The sequence below is a fragment of the Stenella coeruleoalba genome (genome assembly GCF_951394435.1).
Source record: "Stenella coeruleoalba genome assembly, chromosome: 2".
NCBI lineage: Eukaryota > Metazoa > Chordata > Mammalia > Artiodactyla > Delphinidae > Stenella > Stenella coeruleoalba.
In genome coordinates this window covers 172,066,077-172,083,752 of record NC_137147.1, presented here as the reverse complement: position 1 = coordinate 172,083,752, position 17,676 = coordinate 172,066,077, and the positions used below count along the sequence as shown (strand labels likewise).

General features: G+C 35.6%; 1 protein-coding gene across 1 annotated transcript in view; it reads right to left on the bottom strand.

The window, feature by feature from the left end:
- GPR158 (G protein-coupled receptor 158) overlaps positions 1–17,676 on the bottom strand; it is a gene marked incomplete at its 5' end in the record, with an annotated part of 324,229 nt that overhangs the window by 148,370 nt on the left and 158,183 nt on the right. The window contains one exon of the mRNA XM_079912544.1: positions 4,967–5,190. Within this exon, the coding sequence (XP_079768670.1) occupies positions 4,967–5,190 (224 nt within the window). The remainder of the gene's footprint in view (positions 1–4,966; positions 5,191–17,676) is intronic.

Sequence of the window (17,676 nt, the reverse complement as noted above, 5' to 3'; positions counted from 1 at the left end):
TTTGGCAACGATTTCTCAGATATGACACCAAGAGTACAGGCAACCAAAGAAAACGTAGGTAAACTGGACTTTATCAAAATTAAAAACTTTTGGGCATCAAAGGACACTATCAAGAGAATGAAAAGACGACCCATAGGATGGGAGAAAATATTTGCAAATCATCTATGTGATAAGTGTAATATTCAGAATACATAAAGAACTCCTACAACTCAGCAATGAACAACCAATTCAAAAGTGAACAAAAGACCTGAAGAGACATTTCTGCAAAGAAGATATACCAATAAGCACATGAAAAGATGCTCAACTGCCACTAATATCTAGGAAAATGCAAATCAAAACCACAATGAGAATTCACTTCAGATTCATTAGTATGGCTATTATAAAACAAAAACAAAAACAGAAAATAACAAGTGTTAGTGAGGATGTGAAGGAATTGGAACCCTCACGAATTGTTGGTGAAAATATCAAATGGTCTGGCCTCCGTGGAAAACAGTTGGGTAGTTCCTCAAAAAGTTAAACACAGAATGACTGTGTGATTCAACAATTCTCCTCCTAGGTTATATACAAATAACTGAAATCGGGGACTCAACCAAATACTTGTACACCAATGTTCACAATAGCATTATTTACAATAACCAAAAGGTAGAAACAACTCTTTCAACAGATAAACAGATAAATGAAATGTGGTAAATACACACAATGGAATATTATTCATCAATGAAAAGAAATGAAGTTCTGATACATGCTAAAACATAGGTAAACCTTTAAAACATTATGCTAGGTGAAATAAGCCAAAAACAAAAGGACAAATAGTGTATCCACTTATATATGAGGTACTCTGAAAAAACAAATTTATAGGGGCAGAAAGTAGAATAAAGGTTACCAGGGGTTAGGGGAATAGGGAGTTGTTTAATGATTACAGAGTTTGGTTTGCGATGATGCAAAAGTTCTGGAAATGAATAGTGGTGATGGTTGCACAGTGATGTGAATGTACTTAATGCCGCTTAATTGTACACTTAAAGATGGTAGAAAATGGTAAGTTTTATGTTACGTATATTTTACCACAATAAAAAAGTAATACATCTCCCTTTTTTTTCAACAAAATAAGCATTAAAACATCATAATTAGCCTAGTAGAATTTCAGCCACACTCTACATTAAAACATCTGATTTTCCAAACCAAAAATGAGCAGTTATAAAATCACCTATCAATTAATTTCTAATTTAAAAAAAGAACTATTACAGGCCTGGAAGGGAAAATACAAACTGCAGTATGTTCACTTTAAAAAATGACTATCACTATTTTTTCCAAAGCACTAAGCTCAAACAAAACATGCTAAAATTTACTAAGAATAAATCAAGCAAAAGATTATTTTCAGAAGTGGAATAAGCTGCTGTTCCAGTGTACCTTCTTTTCTTTCAAATTTTCACTTGAAAATAAATTGTACTAACACTTCACATTACAAAGCTGTAAGAAACTATGCTCTCTCTTCAAAATAGCTAATAGAAAAAGATGTGACTTGTCATATATTTCGTAAAAAAAAAAAATAAAAATAGAAGTAAGTTCCAAATATTTAATATTCAGAACCTTTAAAATACTGTTGTAAAAATTGCTGTTGCTTTAGAAGAACTTACTGGGTTTAAAATCACTCCCAGTTTATTGACAGATTTAATCTTTAACCCAGGGCACAAAGGCAAATGTATATAGTTATGTCTCTAAATGTTTGTGCAGAGTAAAATTTAATTTACTCTTTGTGGCACTGTATCACCAGCCTCACCCCAAAATATAGCAGAATCTAGCTTGTGTTGTTTAAAATGATAAAATGTTAAACTAACCTTCGACCAAAGATTGTTGGTACCTACCAACTGCAGAGTTGGTATTTTAGGCATGAGCAACCCTCATTTAACTTAAAATACCCATAATTAGACTAAATTATCTGTTTCCAGAGTCTGCACACTTGTCCGCAATGTTACTTCTATATTGCAACTAAGGTTTTTTCCTCTTTTGTCACAATAGATGTACACTGACAGATTATGTGGTTTTTGTTCCTTTAATTATCAGTGGGTAAAGAATGTAATGGGAAACTCATAAGGAAAACATCAACTTTGCTCCAAGAGGGGTCATCAGTTTTTTGCTTAATCCAAAGAAATGTTGCAAAGACATGTGAAAACTTTAAAAAGCAAAGCCAAAGTCTACATGTCCTAAATATGCAATCTCTATCCTGGAAATGGTTTATCGCTTTTACAATTAATCCATTGCTTTTGGTAATTGAAATAGGAAGATAAAATTTCATGAAACAGTGAACATATGAGACCTATGTTCACTGACTTTTTAAACTTCTTTCCTAAAAATATCTCCCCCTTATGTCACATTCTGTGAAAACCAACTGATTCTTCAAAAGGTGACCATCTTAAAACTAGATGTCTAATTTATGTATTCCAACTAGTTTGTATCTATAGAAATTTCACCAAATGACATGTAAAGATATCTATTCTCATGATAGCCTTGTAAAGCAGCATTTCATATGAAGGTGCAGAGAAATTCAAAAGGTTAATAACTTTAGAAATGTTAAGTAACATTACCATAGATTAAGACATTGGTCTAGCAAGCACTATCTTAGTTTTTTAATATCCTGTGTAATATTCTACCGTCATATATCACTAACTCAATTTAGCACAACAATCATTAATGATTAAAATCAATTAAAATTCTTAAAGAATTTTGTGGTATCCACTGTGTAAATGAATTACATTATATAGAGATACTTCAGAGCAGTTTATTAAATAGACCTTTCAATTCTACCTGCTCTGCCAGTGATAGGCTTTTTAATAAGCAATTAATTTTATCTAGGTAACAGTGGTTAGCTATTTCCCAATTCCATTGGCCAGCTACTTTATTATATATACAATCTAACATACAATACATATTTTGTTGCAAAAGAATGACAAGTATTGGTTAAATGAAGAGCAATTTGCCAGTTTGCACCTTTCTTGCTGATATAAAGTTTGATTCTAATTTGTTGTATGCTTCTGTTAATGAAACTATTTAAAATAACTATTAAAGTCTATAACATTAACATAATGGATACATTCTCCTAGAATCTCAAAAGAGGTGGTTTTTTTAAAATTTTAATTTGAGGCTTTGTAACACATGCCATTCACAGAGTTGTTTTCTTTTTTTAATTCTAATGGGAACACTTTATACTTTCAATGAGTTCTGTAATCTAAACCAATCTCTACAACTTTGCTAACATGAAGGGGTCATACAAATTCAGAAAAGATGGAAACTTTAAGTTTTGTTTTTCTTTTCAATGGCACAAATACGTTTCTGAAAGCAACAGAACCACAAATCTGACACAACACTGGCTGCATACAGTTAACTGGGTGACCAACTGAAGACAGCTCCCCAGAAAGCTTTGCCCTGAATATTTTGGTATTTCGTCCACCCCCAACTCAGAAGCATACAAATGGTTATACTACTCTCTGATTCCTCAGAACAGAACCAAAGGACAGCCTCTCTCAAAAGCCATATAAGCTCTGTGCAGGACCACTATCATTCTGGGATACTAATGCAAGACCATATGTATGGTCATGAATAAATTCATTCTTCAAAGTATAATGTGCTCAGAAACAGTTGAGTCCATTTACCCTTTTCAAATATGGCTAAGAGAAATTAAAATGAAATACAATAAATATCACAAAGCTTTCTACCTAGGAAAAAATTAACAATATATTGGGAACTGGCAAAATAAGTTCTTCTAGAGTCTGAAGAGATGATGTAAAAGAGTCTTTTAAGGCAATGAGGTACTTGAGCTTCAGGGTAAACAGGGAGAAACACTCTGTAGAAGAAAACGTTATAATAAAGTTTCACATTTTCAATTCCTATTTCTCCTGCGAAGCCGAAGAATATAGCTTTCACACTCTAGTCCAATCATATTATAGAAAGACTTCTGCTTAAGAGAGAAGCACATGGGATTTGGAACAATTCTACTTGCTTAAGAAAACTACAATGAGATATCATCTCACACCAGTCAGAATGGCCATCATCAAAAAATCTAGAAACAGTAAATGCTGGAGAGGGTGTGGAGAAAAGGGAACACTCTTGCACTGCTGGTGGGAATGTGAATTGGTACAGCCACTATGGAGAACAGTATGGAGGTTCCTTAAAAAACTACAAATAGAACTACCATATGACCCAGCAATCCCACTACTGGGCATATACCCTGAGAAAACCATAATTCAAAAAGAGTCATGTACCAAAATGTTCATTGCAGCTCTATTTACAATAGCCCGGAGATGGAAACAACCTAAGTGTCCATCATCGGATGAATGGATAAAGAAGATGTGGCACATATATACAATGGAATATTACTCAGGCATAAAAACAAACAAAATTGAGCTATTTGTAATGAGGTAGATGGACCTAGAGTCTGTCATACAGAGTGAAGTAAGTCAGAAAGAGAAAGACAAATACCGTATGCTAACACATATTTATGGAATTTAAGAAAAAAGAAAAATGTCATGAAGAACCTAGGGGTAAGACAGGAATAAAGACACAGACCTACTAGAGAATGTACTTGAGGATATGGGGAGGGGGAAGGGTAAGCTGTGACAAAGCGAGAGAGTGGCATGGACATATATACACTACCAAACGTAAAACAGATAGCTAGTGGGAAGCAGCTGCATAGCACAGGGAGATCAGCTCAGTGCTCTGTGACCGCCTGGAGGGGAGGGATAGGGAGGGTGGGAGAGAGGGAGACGCAAGAGGGAAGAGATATGGAAACATATGTATATGTATAACTGATTTGCTTTGTTATAAAGCAGAAACTAACACACCATTGTAAAGCAATTATACTCCAATAAAGACGTAAAAAAAAAAAGAAAAAGAAAAGAAGAGGTCAGTCCAGAATAAAAAGAAAGGTACCTTTCATAATAAAAAGAAAGGTAACCAGGGTACCTGGGTTTACCTTTGCTTTGCGAAAGCGGTAGAGCACCAGCATGCTCACGCAGTCGAGCAGCACACACAGGGCTTGGAAGGAGATGATAGCAAGTCGCAAGTACTTATCCTCCTGGACAAAGCAGGGGCTGTCATCAGCACAGTAGGGGCAGCCCTCCCTGCAGGGCAGGCAGACATGGGCTTCTTCTGACACATCCATTGCATTTCCTGCAAAATGGTGATCCGGACCCCTTCCTGAAAGTTCCAAATAAAACCAGTGTCATTGCACCTCTGAGGTAGGTGAGACTGAGTACAGAGTCAAAACACATCCTTATGTCTTCATTCCTTTTCCCTCTTATTAAAGACCTTTCATCAATCTTCTTGCTAGAGGAGAGAGTTACTTTGTCTTTAGACTCAAACAAAATTCTTTTCATCCTTTTGATTAGAAAAAAAACTGTCATTCAGACTAATTCAGGAAAATTAGCAAAAATGGAACTAAAACTCCTCGGAGGCAAGGAACAGTTTTCTAAGTCTTTTATTTCACTATCTACCACTCACCAATGGAAACTCCCTACAGCACAAATAATATTCCATAAATATTTGTTAAGGAATTAACAGAAGGAAGGATAAGAAAGTTGTGTCATTCTTGTACCAAGCAAATATACACAACACTTTGGAAACTTCTTGACCTAGATGGCACAGAACCCAAAATAAGACTCTGATTGCTCCTTAATCCAGCAGGGATCTCGTCTACCAAGTTCATTAGGTCTAAATTGGATAAAATGGTACTTAATCGACAGTTGTTCAGTGCGCAATTGCCTGATGAGGATGCATCATTTGCCCAGAATACAATCCATACTCACAGGCTCTCACATAATTTCCCACTCTGCACACCTATAGGACATTTCCACACTATAATCTAACTGCTGCTACTGATCTCCCTTTAACTTTAGATTCTTCTGTCTCAGTTATCAAACTTAACGTAGCTCTGAAGTCCAAGAGGTAAGAATTCTCTTTAAATGTTGAGTTGAGTTTAGCATTGATAAATATCTAATTAATAATACATACTTAAAAAAAAAACCCAAACCTATTTCTAACCCTGACCTCAACATGAAAGATATTAGTAAATATATACCCAGTTTAGTATATAATACAACCATACAGCTCAGTATATAACATAACTTTGATTGAGGAATTTGGGAAAGAAGTTATTCTGGTTAACACCATTTTAATAACACAAAGTCTAACAGAAAATCTTTATTACTTTCATCTCGTGTTGAAGGTTCACAGTCTTTCTAAGATGTATTTTTGTCTTCATTCCTTCCTTAATAAATACAATAGCAAACATAATTGAATATTTCTTTGTTGATTCAGGATACACTGCTGTTTAAGAGTCTTCATTCTGTTACACACTGAAAAGCATATGAATTTCAGTGTCCAGCATACATGGTTCCCATCCCTAGACAGCTCTGAAACATTAGGCAACTCACCCTACCACTTCGGGTCTTACTTTATTTATATATGAAATATGAATTGCTGTGGGGATTAAATGAGATAGTGTATGTAAATCACAGTGCCTTGCTTTCTCTTCTCCAAATATGGGAGACGCAAAGAGTAATTAGGAATCCACTGGTGTCTTAAAGAAAGGCACTACTGATCAAAAACAAGGAAGTTACAAGAAACAGCTGAGATATGAAGGGAGTCAGTGGGAATGACAAGCTCCATTGCAGATAAGTTAAATTTGACATCCAATTCATTGTCCAGGAGAAATATACAATAAGAAATGAGAAATAATACAAGAATGGAGTGTGGGAGAAGAATCAGTGTCAGTGAAAGAACTTACAGAGAACTCTGGGAGTAGATAAGGTATTGATCAGGAACTGCAAAGAGGAAGAAGTTAAACAGGTAGAAGTTTTCACAATGTCATAGAAGAAAACTGGAATTTACTGGAACATGCTGGAATGTGATCAGAGAGGATGCCTGAGGAAAGACTATGAGGTTTAATGATTATTTCATCCTTCACTGACCTTTAAGACAGTAGTTTCTGGAGAGTGGTAGAGATTGAAATTAGGCTGTCAGGGCTTAAGGAATAAATATGTAATAAAACAGAATACTGTTTCAGTCAATGTTCCATTGAATACAAAAGGCAAGAAGAGCTCATGGTTAATAGGTATAATAATAATGGGGTCAAAAAAAAGGATTTTGGTTTTGTGTTTTGTTTTCTTCCATTACAGGTGAGATCTGAACATAGCTATAGTCAGCAAAAGGAGGCACTGGAAATTAAAAAAAGATTGAGAAGATTGGTAAAGACTTGAGAAGTTAGGATTGGAGGTAATCAAGAGCATAGTTGGGGAAATTAACTCTAATAATTGATGTCACTTCTTTTAACACTAGAAAGTAGAGGTATATTAAAGATATTTTAAGTATTTTTTATAGAGAGGAGGAATCAGTTCAAAATCATTTTGATGTATTGAAGAAAGAAAATGTGGAAGCTAATCTTGTAAAGTCTTATACTTCTTAACAGCTCAGGTAAGAATATGTGTGAAGGTGGCCAGTTTTGAGTATGAAGACATGAAAGATTAAGGAAGCAGTTAAACACAAGATGACCAGTTGGATCACTTGGCAGAAAATGAACCCCGTCTGGATAAGATGGTATGATCTACTGGGAGATCTAGTCAAGAGAGTTTTTTTATTTTCTACAATTTTCAGTAGCATAGAAACGAATGGGGAGGATAAAGCAGTCGAGGGGAGAAAATAAAGAGGATTGTGACAATGGCATTGCTGGGGAGAAGGAAACCCATGCTGCCTTTACTCCCTCGGGGTAGCCAGTGCTCAGTCTTCCAGGGGCCTCCTGCGTACGAGTCAATCTAACAGATTAAACAGGAAAACATTTCCCCATCATCAACCTTACTCACTGGTCAAGGGTGGCCACCAGAGTCATTAATTTCCACACATTCCTGGGTTACGCACTCATGAGCCCAGAGCAGGTTCCTGCACCCTGAAAAATTACTTCAGTGGTGCCCACAGCAGAACAGAAAGGCAGAAGTATGGTCTGAGGTGCCAGTCTGAGGCAAAGAGTAGTACAAATGTACTTATGCAAAGCTGTTCAAAGCTTTCAGAAAATAATCATGGCAATGGCTAGAGTAAGAGGTAGGGCCAAACGGCATGTGAAAGGGTGAGAAACAGGTATGTAATATAGATACAAACTTGAGGAATAACAGGCACACAAATCAAAATCTATGAAGTATGAAAACCTAGGTTACTAAGAAAACAATGAATTAATAAACTCTTGAGTAAAAGGTGGAGAGTCGTATAGGTGAAGCCAGAAAGAGTCACTGTACTGAGAAAGATTAAGAAAATTGTCAAGGATTCAGATGGTCTGATGAGGCTGACAAAAATGTCAAGGGCTCTAAGAACAGATGTGGGAGACAGAGGTCAGGATTTCCCCTTCGGGCCAAGATGGAAGAATGGGGATTGAATTTACTTTTTCATCAGAAATGATGAAAAAATGGGCAAAATATTTAAAAAGTAATGGTTTTACAGACACTGGACATTTGTAACAAAGGACGGTGATTCCTAACAAGTGCAAACACTCTTCAAATAAACCAACTACCATAAACAGAACCACAACAAAAGTTAAAGCAGTAAAGAAAAAGCATGTAGAGAAAATCTTTGTTTTATGAAATAGTCCTTCTGAACCCAACAGGTAGCTAAAATCTGAGGTACATCCAGAGTTTGTGATACAGGACACGGACACACACACACACACACACACACACACACACACACACACAAAAGATGGCTTCTAAGTGCCAAAGTCATATAGAATGCAATTTGAATGGTGTCCCCTAGATTTGAAGAACATGCTGACCATAAGCTGGACTTAGAGAGGTCAGCAAGCCTAGGACTAGTAGATCTCACGACAACTCTAATTACGTTGTTAAACACTTTCCTACATGTTTACAAAGCAAATTACTCTGCAGAGGTAGTTTATTCTTGCCTGTGGTCCTTTTCTTTCCTTTACAATACATGTCTAATCCGTTTCCTAAAGATAGTAGACAATGCAATGAATTACTCCCAGTTTAAACTATCACACTTAAAGAGTAGAACCCGGGGAATTCCCTGGTGGTCCAGTGGTTAGGACTCTGCACTTCAGGGGGCACAGGTTCCATCCCTGTTCAAGGAACTAAGATTTCGCATGCCACATGGCAGTCAAAATAAAAAATAAAAAATAAATTAAATTATATTAAAAAAAATAACGAGTAGAACTCTCTCCAGTTCCCTATTATACAGATTGTAACCAAATCACAGTATGGTGAGATGCTCTAATAAACTAGGTTGATCAAACTATCCAAAGCTCAATGAGCTTTAAGTCATCACCAAAGGAAAAACCTTAATTTCATGTTAGGAAAAAACAAAAGGCAAAACAGTTTCTCTTCTCAGACTTTGCCAAATTCAACAACTGATATTTTTAGAGTATTGTCAAAGACCCATAAGGCATTCTGCAACACTCTAAACATTTGGGTTTAGTTATTTGTTTCCTTTTCATAAGACATATCCAAGGATTAAAAAAGAAAAAAATTTCTCCTGCAATTAAAAATGGAGTACATTCTTTGTGAAATTTATTTTGTGTATATTAAATGTATATAATTAAATTCAATATATATATATATATTTTAATTAGGCTCTCTTTTCTTTCTTTTACTAGAAAATCTTATTCCTAAATCAGACTTATATACCATTTCTGCATATGAGAGAAAGATATACATTTCTTCCACTAATCCAATTTTGTTGCACATCTATCTTTTTCCTAGTTATGGCCCCCTCTACATTGGCATATTTTCTTGTGCATAAACCAAGGTTCTTTCATAGTGATCACGATATCCCCCAATTCTGATTTACTGGAGAGACTGTTACTTGTTTAGATTCAACCTGTTGAAGCAGAGAATGGGAGGTGGAATTCAGGAACACAGAATCTCAGGCAGTCTGTTGTCCAAATGCAACTACCCTGCCCCATTATTCTCTATCTCCACACCAACACAGAGAACTTTTCACACCTGATCCACTCTGTCTCTGTTCACTTCCCTTCCTGTTGCTCCAAGCCGTTATGACTATTTTTAATTGCCTGTGTCCCTCTGCTGTGCTTACTGCTAGAGTTCCACACATCCATATGCTGAACCCAAATAAACTGTGAACTCTCTAAAGTAAGACTATGGTTTTATATTTTTATTTCCCAACCTAGATTAAAATTGCAAAAGACCCAACGTATACTGGGCTATAAAATACAATCATGAGTACAGGACATACCACAGAGAAGCCCATTATCTTCCTCAGGTAGGACTGAAATAATAGCTAATGGGTATTATGTCTACTGAAATAGTAATAGCTAGATTCAGGGTTGTAAACTGACATAATTCCAAACAATTCTATATTTCCTGATACAGGTAATACTAAGTTATGTTGGTTAAATGAGTGTTTCAATATTCACGGATAAAAAGCAATTTGTTGGAAGATAAATTATGATAACATCTTATCCTTTGTGCTCAAAATAATCACAAGATCAACTCACAAATGTCAAACGGTGAAGTGCTGCCATGAGAAACTTCCTCTCTAATAATTGCCTTCACTTTATTTGATTATGAAAAATCATGAGATTCTATAAGGGACACAAAGTGTTAAAATGGAGAGAAAGCAAAACTGAAAGTCAAGAGATTTGATTTCTAAAGCTCAAAAAAGCTAAAATTAAGGATAGAGCTTTTTACATTTAACTGTTTCCTGTAGGACGCAAAGCATGATTAAATAATCTTCTGGTTCCAAAAATAGTTTATTAATTTAGGCTGAAGTTCTCTACCTAGAACAAGAGTATACATGCAGTTAGTAGAAATCACACTACTACTAGATAATAATAATGGGCTTTTTGTTAATCTACTGAATGGCACTTTAAGTTTATGATGGTTTAAAATTTTAAGTTCCTAGAGAACAGGACTGTGATTTATATACCTCTTTATATACTCAGCACCAAACACAGTAATTTATACATACTGGATAGTCAGGAAATAATTGATAATGATAAAAGTGATCTCTCAAAAGAATAAATTAATTGACCTGTAATACGAATGTATAGTTGAAAATCACATTCAACTCAAATCTTTCTTTGTGTTCTCAAACCAGTTATGCATAAAAATTATATTTTTCAAGATGCTAGACATAAACTAGAAAGATACATTAAGAATATAAGCTATTACTTAATATTACTGTTTAGAAATCATCTTGGATGATAATTTGATTCTGAGCAACTTGAAACATCCTCCAGGCATCCTCCAGAATCCCAATCTGCTTTACTAAGGCTTAAAAACAAAGTTGATACTTGGAACTTTCAGATGAAGCAAATACTTCCTGAAGACAAATGGCAAATATGAAGAGCTATTAACTTTGGCAATAGGAGGTTTTCAGTTCATTATATGGGTGATCAAATATGCTGCCTTGAGCAAAACTATAGAGGGCATAGGGAGAAGGTTACAGTAGCTCCACAGGAGCACTGGTGAATCTAAAACATTCACCTGTAAACAGGAGCCCATCAAGATAAACTGTGACAATTCGTAAACAGTATGTTAATCTATTTGCTTACCTTAATTTTTTTACATTGACATCAGAAAAACATATAACCTCTGGACATTTATACCAAGTTTTAGGAAGATTATATAGAGAGAGACTATTGTATAAAAACTATAATCTTAAAGAATTAAATGACCAATAGATTTTCAAATGCCTTTTAAATTCTACTTTTCTATACATTCCAAAGTTTCTTTAATGTGTATATAATTTTTATAATAAAAACTAAATATTTAAAACCAGGACCCTCTAGATAGCAGTGAGCAACAAAGTAAATTTTGCTCCAAATCCCAAAGGCCTAATTAACCCACCAATGCTACAATTACTGAAAACTTTTAGACCTCTGAAATTGTGAAAATTCTATTTTTGTAGCTTCTAATTTGATATAATTTGAAATGCACAGAATAGCTGCAAGAAATCCGTATAAATGGAATAAAAAGATGTGGCACATATACACAGTGGAATATTATTCAGCCATGAGAAAATAGGATATCCTGCCATTTGTTTCAACATGGATGGACCTTGAGTACATTATGCTGAGCAAGGTAAGTCAGATAGGGAAAGGCAAGTACTATATGATATCACTAATAGAGAATCATACGTGGAATTTAAAAAAGTCGAACCTGTAAAACACAGAGAGTAAAATGGTAGTTACTACCTATAGGAGGTGACAGGTTAAAATTGATGGTGTTTAAAACTACAAACTTGTAAGGAGTAGTAAATAAGCCATAGAGATATGATGCACAGTACAATGAATACAGACAATAATATTGTACTATAATGATGTAATGTGATAAATACTGCTTCAATGGCAGTCACATTACAATATATAAATGTATCAAAGTAACACACTGTACACCTTAAATTTACAAAATGTAACAAATTTATCAAATATAAAAAAGAAATCCTATATATTTCTTACCCTGATTCACTAATTATTTATATTCTATAGCATTTATTTATCATTCATATGTTCTCAATATAAAACTGATGTTTAAAAATGTATATGTATACTATTTTTTTCTGAACCATTTGAGATATTGTATCTCTCTACCTATAAACACTTAAGCTTGTATGTCCTGAGAAAAGAGCATTCTCATACAAATGCACATTACAATGATCGAAGTTGGGAACCTTAATACTGATGAAATTTTTTTTAATGAACAGTCCATATTAAAATTTCATCGGGCTTCCCTGGTGGCGCAGTGGTTGAGAGTCTGCCTGCCGATGTAGGGGACACGCGTTCGTGCCCCGGTCCGGGAGGATCCCACATGCCGCGGAGCGGCTGGTCCCGTGAGCCATGGCCGCTGGGCCTGCGCGTCCGGAGCCTGTTGCTCCGCAACGGGAGAGGCCACAGCAGTGAGAGGCCCGTGTACCGCAAAAAATAAAAAATAAAAAAATAAAATTTCATCAATTCTCAGAGTAATGTTCTTTGTAGCTATTATCTATCCAGGATGAAATCCAGGATCATTCATTACATTTAGGTGCCACATCTCTAGTCTCTGATCTGAAACACGATTAAACAAAAAAGTATTTTTTCTAGTCTCCCAAAACACTTTTCTGATCAGTTTGCAAATTTTGCTGAGTTTTATAAGGTTTTTGTTTTACAAACTATGATCAGCATATTTTTAAGAATGTACCATACAGCAAACATACAGCTGTTGAAAAATAATGTATATTAGGGCTTCCCTGGTGGTGCAGTGGTTGAGAGTCCGCCTGCCGATGCAGGGGACACGGGTTTGTGCCCCGGTCCGGGAAGATCCCACATGCTGCGGAGCGGCTGGGCCCGTGAGCCATGGCCGCTGAGCCTGCGCGTCCGGAGACTGTGCTCCGCAGCAGGAGAGGCCACAACAGTGAGAGGCCCATGTACCACAAAAAAAAAAAAAAGTTTATTAAATGCATAAAATAAATACTAAATTATATATCTGTATGTTACTGTTGGCTACATTTTTTACATGAAATAATAAAGTGCAATACTTTACATCATTAAATCAGGAAATAAAGATTATTTCTTAGTGAGTCCTTCATTTTTATGCTGTTCTTTTAAATTTTGTACTGCTTATGATATTCTAATAAGATTAGGATAGTTAACACTGTTAACAATGCCTTTCTAAATATTTCACCCCATTTGGGGATTTTTTAAAAACTTCTATTGAAATAAATTAGACAATTCAAAATAACCCAAAAAAATGAGGAGATACAGTTTTAAATAATGTGCTTAGACATACTGTCTTATGAAATCTGAATTTCAGTTAACAGTGCTATCATTCCCATAGACAATGGACTTGAGGACATGGGGAGGGGGAACGGTAAGCTGGGACAAAGTGAGAGAGTAGCATTGACATATATACACTACCAAATATAAAACAGATAGCTAGTTGGAAACAGCTGCATGGCAAGGGGAGATCAGCTCGGTGGTTTGTGACCACTTAGAGGGGTGGGATAGGGAGGATGGGAGGGAGGTGCAAGAGGGAGGGGATATGGCGATATATGTATACATATAGCTGATTCTCTTTTTTATACAGCAGAAAGTAACACTGTAAAGCAATTATACTCCAAAAAAGATGTTAAAAAAAAAAATAGTGCTGTCATTCCTACCTAGCCATACCTGTTTCCACAAAAAAGTTCAGTAAAGAATAAACTGCATTACTCATTAATTAAAAGTTGTTCTTATACATAATATTAAGTAGAAATATCTTAAACTTTTTCCTTTAACAAGGTAATACCATCCTTTTCCTTTGAAGGGAATTGCAAACGGAATTAGAAGGTAACATTAGAAAACTCATGTGGCAAAATTCTATTTGAATGCCGGCTGCCAAAAAAAAAAAAAAATTACATTGTGTATACATTGAGAAATTTTATTTGTCATAAAAATCCAAGTGGTAATTTCAGTCACTGCTGATGAAACACTAAAACTTTTCAGAAGTTTTCTTAAAATACTAGTTTTTAAAATATTTTCTGAAGATTTAACAAATGAACAAACTAAAGGGGAACTTCTCTCCTGCTGCTCCTCCTCTATTTTTTTAATAGAAAAAAAATTCACCTTTCTTAATCTCTTAGATTGATACCCCCTGGGCATAAATTATAGAAGTGTCAAACTGGTACATCAAAATGTATTTACCTTTTTTACAACTTGTGCACATATTTCAAAATGTACCCCAGAAAGTTTTCTTCCTATATTTTATGGAAGAAAAACACTGAGTTTCTGATTTAGAAAAAAATGAGGAATGAGTTTGAGGGGGGAGGGGGGATTGAAGCAGAAGTTATATATTTCAGGTCTTCATAGTATAAATATTAGGTAGAAATATCACTATTGTATTAAGGGTTTTGCTGATTAAGACACTTAAGTGCCAGAAGTATAAACTTGTGTTTTCACAATAGTAAAAACACAACATTTGGACATTTGAGTATCTGGATAGAAACCATACCTACCCTTGAAAGCCTGTTAAACCTTAAAGCTCTTACATTTGACCTAATTTACTAATATCGGACAGTGAGTTATATTTTACTCAAGATTGCCCTCATTTGTTGTTTGCGGGTATTGCAATATGTTCTGGGAAGATGATGGGTCTGTCCTAGAAGCTTAGAAACCTCGCTTTTTTACTCCTTTTTCTCCAGTTCTAAACAATGTCTGGCACAGAGGCAGTGCCCAGTAGTATTTTTGACAGATGGATTTTCAGACACATAAACCAATCAACAAACCAGCTGATCAGAGGTCCCTTCTTAGAGGTGTTGTGGCCCTCAGTGCTAGGAACTGGTTCAGGCAGAAGCAGCTTAGAGCTTGCACCTTTGCAAGACCAGCCCCATGTGTTTATATGTCACAGACCCCTCTTCTTTCCATTCAACAGGCATGAGAGAAAAAGATGAATCACAGACAATGAACATAACTCAGCTGGAAGTAACAAAGAATCAAGTCAGACAATGAGGGTTCAGCATCAGCTCTCCATACAAATAATGCTCATCTGACATCATTATTAGGGTAAACATCTTCTCCTTTTCCATACACATATCTGATTTTTCATTAGAACTGGAGGGAACGTATTCATCAATCAATGTTTAGAGTTAAAATGCTGCAATGAGCTAACAATGGGAAGATATATTTGTTCATTATTTCATCTGTTTAAGATGATGAAGTAATCTGCCTCCAGTCTCCAGCTTGATAAAATCACATCCAAAAATTAAGTGGAAATAGGTACATGCACATGAGTAGCTCCAATACACTCAGGAGATTTCTGTGCATATTTGGTTCAATATGTATAATATTCATGAGGAGAGAACAGTTAGCAAACTGTGGTTATGCTCACACTGTTGTCCAAAAAGATTGCTACTGTTAGGACATGAATACATATTTGCATATCCTAAAATCAGGAGTAGCTAATATACTTTCATGCACTTATATCATGAATGGCTAGCTGTAACAATAAGCTCAAAATGAAGCCCAGAGCAAAAATTTTTTAATTTCTATTTCCTCACTATGAATATAGTCAATCTTTCCCTGAATTTCTGTATGCTTACATATACATCTTATATTCACTTTTCTATTGTCTTCTAGATTTTTATTTCTTATAAGTGACTGTAGTAGTATTTTTCTTTGGACAAAAATACCACCTTAGATAGATCTTGGAACGTTTCTGATCTGAATTATAAAATTATTAAACACTAATGGATTTTTTTTTTTTTTTTGCCTATGGACTATTATTCAATCTCCACAACACCCAATACATAAGTACTATAAATAAAAAGACTAAATTCTCCATATTCGCTTTAATATAATAATCACTATAATTTGGGGGATATCATGTTATCTCAATTACTCCTCATAACTACCAAGGGCATAGATTTCACTCTTCCTGATGTATGAATAAGGGGAGAATCTCAGAATATATGAGAAACTTCTCAAGTCTCCTGTGAGTAAGTGGAGATAAGACTCAAATCCGTCTGTCTGACTCAAAGGCCATCCTCATACAAAGAGCCTGCTAGATTATAAATTGTCTAAGTCAGCAATCATTTGCAATTATGAACAGTTTCCTCTAGAAAAAACATATGGCCTACTGTGAACACTGGAATGAATGCCGAGTGGGAAACAAACATACTGAGTGTACTGGTTTTCTATTACAAATTACCACAAATCTGGTATCTTAAAACAACACAAATCTCTATACTGCTTCTTACATGAAATATAATACACAGTTGACCCTTGAACAACACAGGTTTGAACTGTGCAGGTTCACTTACACGTGGATTTTTCTCACTGCATACGTACTACGGTACTACATGATCCATGGTCGGCTGAATCAATGTATGTGGAACCACAGATAAGGCAGGCCGACTATAAAGTTATACACAGATTTTCAACTTCACAGGAGCCAGTGCCCCTAACCCTGTGTGGTTCAAGAGTCAACTACAGTTATGTTCATCCTGATATTTCTATAGCTCAGAAGTCTGACATGGGTCTCACTGGGCTATCACCAAGGTGTGAGCAGGGCTGCATTTTCTTCTGGAGAGTCCAGGAGAGACGTTATTTCCTCACCTTTTCCAGCTTCTTGAGGCCACCTCCATTCCTTGGCTTGTGGACCCCTTCCTCCATCTTCAAAGACAGTGATGTAGCATTTCTCAAGCGTCCCTCCTTGTGTCCTTACATCTATCTCTAACTACCACTGGGAATGGTTCTCTGCTTTTCAGGACTCATGTGATTAGGCTGGACCCACCTGGAGAATGCAGGATAATCTCCCCATCTCAATGTTTGTCATTTAATCACATCTGAGAAGTCCCTTCTTGCCATGTGAAGTACCATTTTCACAGGTTGTGAAAATTGGAACATGCACATCTTTTGGGGTTTAGGGGGCGCTGTTCCGCTTACTACAATGAGCTAATGTATGAATAATTGACAGTCCAATTCCCCTGCCAGAGGTTTTTTAATACTTGGGGGAAGCTGATTGTTAACACAAGTGAATCTCTAATTAGCAGTCTAATAATGTAAACAAATAAAAAGAATGAAATACCTAAGGGAAAATCTAACAAAGTAAAATTTCAGCTGGTAGGGGAGAAGGAAGCCTTTGAGTGGACTATTACATCTCATAGCGAGGCCCATTTTAAGGATAAAGCTGAAAAACTCTGGGACTTGAAAAT